This window comes from Sinocyclocheilus grahami, unplaced genomic scaffold, assembly GCF_001515645.1.
Source record: "Sinocyclocheilus grahami isolate Dianchi unplaced genomic scaffold, SAMN03320097.WGS_v1.1 scaffold551.1, whole genome shotgun sequence".
Lineage (NCBI taxonomy): Eukaryota > Metazoa > Chordata > Actinopteri > Cypriniformes > Cyprinidae > Sinocyclocheilus > Sinocyclocheilus grahami.
The window spans coordinates 14112-20420 of NW_015505730.1; the positions used below are offsets into that span (position 1 = coordinate 14112).

General features: G+C 36.6%; 1 protein-coding gene across 1 annotated transcript in view; it reads right to left on the reverse strand.

The window, feature by feature from the left end:
- oxtrb (oxytocin receptor b) overlaps positions 1–5338 on the reverse strand; it is a 9300-nt gene extending 3962 nt beyond the window's left edge. The window contains exons 1-2 of the mRNA XM_016238921.1: positions 5246–5338; positions 3661–4721 (exon numbers count right to left, since the gene is read on the reverse strand). Of these exons, the coding sequence (XP_016094407.1) occupies positions 3661–4582 (922 nt within the window). The 5' untranslated portion in view covers positions 4583–4721; positions 5246–5338. The remainder of the gene's footprint in view (positions 1–3660; positions 4722–5245) is intronic.
- Positions 5339–6309: the final 971 nt, after the last annotated feature.

Consider the following 6309-nt stretch of genomic DNA (forward strand, 5'->3'; position numbering starts at 1 on the left):
ATTTATTTATCAAGAAATTCGGTGCATAAAAAAGCTTTTAAGTATATTAGCGAATAATTGTGTTGGATAAAACCATTTCTCCAGCTCATCGGAACACACGCAAATGCTGAAAGACAGAACCAATGAATCACAGAGCGTTCGCTGCTGACGCATGACTCACAGTGCTTGTTCAAATAGGGCTGCGTTTCCCAAAAGCATCAGAAGCATAAGTAGATCTTAAGAAACCATTGCCACATTATTACATTAGCCTACATAACATTGTTACTATATATAAAATTAATTCTGAAAAATGCATCACGGTTTCCACACAAATATGAAGCAGCAATAATAATAAATGTTTCTTGAGCAGCAAATTATATTAGAATGAGTTCTGAAGGATCATGTGACACTGAAGACTGGTGCTGATGAAAATTCAGCTTTGATCACAGATGCATTTTTTAAATTACATTTTTAAATATATTAAAATAGAAAATAGTTATATGCAGAGTTAAGAATTACATTAATGTGCAGCATTTTGTTCAAATAGAGACATATTTGTGAATAGAAATGTTATAGTTTGTATTAAAGTATCATGATCACATTAATGTAATTCTTAACTCTGCAGACACCGGTTGAAAAGCATTTGTTTCAGTGTAGTGATGCACATTTGAGAATTTTTCAAATCGTGTACACGTTAATGAATTGCACTGGGCCTTGTTCATTGGTAGTTGTGTGTGTGGGGGACGTGAAATGCTGTAAACTGCGAAAATGAAGTCTCAAAATCCAAATGAACCGAACAAGATCGACTCGAACTAGACATCAATTAATGCACGCATGTCACCTGATCCACATATGCCCAGATTCCTTTTTGTATGAGCAATTTATGATATATTAATGCAGAACAGAACATTTTTATTCGCAAACATGTCTGCATTTGTAAAAATCGCTGCACAATCATTTAATCCTGAATTCCTCAGTCTCAAATTGAAAGGTATTTGTTTGTGGTGAGTAAGATACATGTATAAAATGTATGCAGTACATGGATAATTGTGTGTGCATCTATTAATCATTTTGAGTCTAATATCATCCCATACAAGAGGGCCATTAAAGTGGCATTGACTAACCAAAAGGCAATTGTGCCAAATAAAGTAATTGAGGTGAATTACAAATTAATGGAGGAGACCGCAACATCATTCAGGTCCACCTACACTCTTAAAAATAAAGGTGCTTCAAAAGGTTCTTCAAGCGATGCCATAGAAGAACCATTTTTGGTTCCACAAAGAACCATTCAGTCAAATGTTCTTTAAAGAACCATCTCTTTCTTACCTTTTTATAATCTGAAGAACCTTCTTTCACCACAAAGAACCTTTTGTGAAACAGAAAGGTTCTTCAGATGTTAAAGGTTCTTTATATAACTATTTAGACAAAAAGGATCTTCTATGGCATCGTGAAGTTATTTTTAAGAGTGTATATGGTGGCTAAGGAAAGGCTGTCTTACAGAAAGCTCACCCCTTTAATGAAGCTTCAGGAGCTTATGGTGCAAAGGTGGGAACTGTCATTGTAAGTCCTCTTTTGAAGCACGCGCAAGTGCACGAACACCCCACCCCCTTGTTATATTAAAAAAAAAACAAGTGGGCTCCCCCAAAGTCCACGGTATAGTTCGAACACTGAAGATAGATAGATAGATAGATAGATAGATAGATAGATAGATAGATAGATAGATAGATAGATAGATAGATAGATAGATAGACAGATAGATAGATAGATAGATAGATAGATAGATAGATAGATAGATAGATAGATAGATATTACTTCCTTAGGCAGGTCTATTACTATTATGTCACTACATTGTTAAAAATTATACAAAAAAAGATGTAAAGAGTAAACATTTTAATACAGTTTCTTGATAAATCTCAAGAGGGATTTAAAAAACATGATCCTACAATAATTCTTCATAAGTTTTCATAGTGCTACTGGCCAGTAAATTGAAATGTCCTACGAAACTATGGTCATTTAAATCTGTGTATTCATTCCTCGGTCAATATTCTGAAAATCCTCATTGAAACAGAGACAGCAGGATGCCACTTCCTGTCGGGTCAAGGGTCATTTTCCAAAAACAAAAAATCCTTAATGACAAGAGCTAGAGCTGTCTCTAAGAACAGTCTCTGTCTCTAAAATAAGTATGAATACATGATGGACTGATAGTGTGCATCTTGGTATATTAAAAGAATTGTTCACAAAAATGAAAATTGCTCCATTTTGCAGCTTGAAACCATGGTCACTATGACCTGTCATTAGGGAAAAGAGTTGCATGCAGATTCTTAATAAAAATACTTTTGTTTTCCACAGAAAAAAAATACAAATTTTAAAAGACATAAGAAATTATAAAATGTTCATTTTTGAATTAACTGCTTGACGTGAGATTTTAATATCTAATTTGATCTCTATTGTCTTTTCAATGCCTTATTGCTGAAACTCCAATTATATTGAATTTGATTATTTCAAACTTATTGCTCTAATATATTAGATCATTGTGTTTCAGCTATGATGGTCATTATATAATATTTTTCATAAGGTTAAAGTCCAGACCATGGATAGTCTCTCATTTGTTTGATTAAACAGGGTTTGAAATATCTGTACTATTTACTTGTAAATTACAGTGACATCAAAAAGTGTAAGACCACTAGTGGAAATTGTGTCTAAAAATCTATTGTGCGTTTCTATCATCCATTCAATTATAAATAGTTTTTTTGTTTTATTTTATTTTTTCCAAATAACTTTTTTTTCTAGGTTTTAAGTTCAAAATAAATGTTGAATCCAAATTCTCAGTGTGGTTTCTGTCTTTTGCAGCCCACTGTATACACATGTAGCATTTATCTTGATGAAGTAACCTTAATTGCACCCCTTTTATTGTGGAGGAGTAATAATGAGCAGGGGTGGGAAAGGAAATGTGTAGTAGATGGATTCCTTGCAGTTGTCTTCATTTGGGCCTTGTGGGTTGGATAACAGCACAGGACCCCCTCACAAATTATGTTATGAAATTACACGGAAATGACACTCCTTAGGATCAAGACAGGATAAAGAGGAACCGTTTGATGTCATGCTACATTTACTTTACCAAAACTACCTGAGGGTGTCTGAACTGCTATTCAGACTCTCGTTTTATTTGCCCGTCTGTATTTTACTCTGAGAAATGTTTTGGGGTTTATGCAACAATCAGTGGGTTTTAGAGCACAATGTATATAAATTTAAAAAGAGATAACTATAGAGGAACACCAAAAGAATGGAGAGCATAAAATGATTTAGGTACAATTTTATCTATGGCTGGATTAAGGTAAATTACACAAGACTCTTAAAGAAATGGTTCTATCACCCGCTTCATATATGGAACCCTATAATATGGTTCTATATAGAACCATTTTAATGGGTTCATTAAAAAGAACCCAAAATGGTTCTTTGAATCCAAGTTAGATGGTTCTTTTTAGAACCATTTAAGGATTCTTTATTATACTTTAATATCAATTAATATTTAATAGCCAAATATCAACCAATAATATCAAGTAACAATACATTTCTTTTGTGAAAAATGTTGCTTGAAAACTTAAAGGAATTAAAAATGTTTATTATAGGCTACACATGTTATGGCACACTCATCTACAAATCTTTAAAATCCTGTATTACCTTCTCTTGGAGCCATTGGATCCCAGGCGGACCACATCTGTACGAAGAAAAACGGCGTCCAGCATATGATATAAGCCAGGACGATCACAAACGTCATTTTCACCGTCCTGATCTTAGCTTTGGAGATCAACTTGACGCTGCTGACGCGGGAGAGCGCGGTGCCCTTGGCTGGCCGCGGGGTCAAGGACAGACACTGGTCGCGCCGCGTCTTCAGCTTAAAGTTTTGCCATATTTTATAACTTATAAGTCCATAACAAACGCTTAAAATGGCTACAGGAATGATGTAGATTGTGAGACTAATCCACGTAACGTAAGCCTTTGCGCCCCAGGGCTGAACAAAATCCCCCCAGCAGTCGAAGACCCCGTCGCCCACCTCTCTGAGGGAGAAGATGTACACCTGTGGCAAACTGAAGAGCAGGCTTATAATCCAAGAGGCCAGCACGAAAAAACGGTCCTTTCGACGGCGCAGGGAACGCAGAGGCTGCCATATAGCCAAACATCTGTCGATAGACATCAGCACGAGCATGTAAGTGGATGCAAACATGCCAACCACCTGTAGGTACTTCACCAGGCGGCACAAAAAGTCTGGTCCATAAAAGCGAAAGGTGATGTCCCAGATAAGTTGAGGGAGAACTTGAAAAACCGCCACCACCAGGTCAGCTATGCTCAAGTGTTTCATAAAATAGTACATCCGCGACTGAACGTGTTTACTCGTCTGGATAGCCACAAGGACGCACAGGTTGCCGGAGAGCGCCAGCAGCAAAATCAACACCAGGACGGTTACTTCGACTTTCGCCACTTCTTCGTTGCGCTTCAGAGGGTTTACGGTTTGGTTCAATCCTCCGCTGTCGTTTCCCTTGCTTGAATTTGCCCAGGAGTCGTTGAAGGGCCAGACAATAGTTTCTTTCAGCAGGCTCTCCATTGTGCGTAAAATGCGCGTCTGAGCGCGCTGTTGTGGCGGCACTCAAGCGCTATATATAGTTACACACGTGTGGAAAGATGCCGTTAGGATGTGCATTTAGCACCATATGTTGATGATTAAAAAAATTAGGTCCAGTTCACTGCAAAATAAAAATGAAAGAATTTCAAGACGGTTCTTTCGTTTCACTAATTTTCAAAACGCATTTTTTGAGGTTCGTCTTGCGTAATCTATTTATCACTAGTTTGTACGTGATATATTTGCAATATGAAAAGTTATAATAACACCAGTGTTCAAGTTTTTTTCAATGATCTGTTGCTATGGTTACCTCTTCGAACGCGATTACTGTTCGCTTGCGTCTATTTTGCGCCTTGACTAACTTTCGTGGTTAATGAAATATTTGAACCCCCCAATTAAAAATTGCATATTTGTAAACAGTATACTTAATTAAAAAAACAGCTTTTTCTTTTGATTTCCTTTTTTGCAAGTCCCTTTAATCAGCGTTTATTCTTTTTTCACAGAGCATAACCTATAATAAACAATACATTAACCGTGTTTAATTGTAATTTTAAATACCAATACCAGTTGGCTATATAATATGCATTCAAATAGTTCATTTCAAATATTCAAACTATTGTGACAATTAGAGTTTAAAAAAACACTTACCCTAAATGTATTTCGAGAGAGGTCCATTCTGTATGTCTTTGGTTTGAAATGAAGGTATCACTGATGTATAGCGTTGACTTTCTTCTATGAGTGCTCGGAAACAGCAGCTCTGTCTGCTCAAATCTCAAAGCGAACACGGTTATATGAGGGCGCACTGGGTGGATTTGTCCTGGCCTGCACTTACACATTTCTGCCACTGAGTGCCATGGTGCTGTGCTGGAATATTGAATGTATTTTACCATGATGATATTTATAGAAACAATAAACAGCTAATGTGCGGCCCAGTAGGAGAGACAGGGTTTAGTTGTCAAAAGCAATTTTAGCTAGCTGCAGATTCCCATTGTGGCAACTTACCCCAGATATTGTGACAACATGCCCCAATAACAGGTTCAGTGTGTCAAATGAACTTTAGCCTATCTTCTTGTCCTGAGCAATAATGGTGGAACAGTTCAAACACTTACCTATGTAGAAACCACCTTTCAAAAATATAAATAAATAAATAATGAAAATAGACAAAGCTTTGTTTCTTCATTGTGCAGTGAATGGGTGCCTTCAGAATGAGAGTCCAAACAGCTGATTAAAACCAAAAATCCTGAAGTTAAAGACATCTTAATGATAAGTTTGTTTATTAAAAAGACACAGATTTTCACTTGACAAGACGTTAACTGATGGACTGGAGTTGTGTGGATTACATGTGGATTATTGTGATGTTTTTATCAGCTGTTTGGACTCTCATTCTGATGGCACCCATTCACTGCAGAGGATCCATTTTGGTGAGCAAGTGATGTAATGTAACGCTAAATTTCTCCACATCTATTCAGATAAAGAAACAAACTCATCTACAGCTTGAATGGCCTAAGGGTTAGTAAATTAATGGAATCCAAAAAAAAAAGCTTATAATTGCTTATCATTCTTTTCATGTTTCTCATGCCCTTGAATTTCCATTGCACTAAATATTTGTTTCCACTGTTTCTGACTAACACTGACATGGCTGGCTTCTTTTAGGGGCAACATCCTGCCCCATACACTTAATGCCCTGTCAGGTGCAGTAAGGAGTGTGCCAG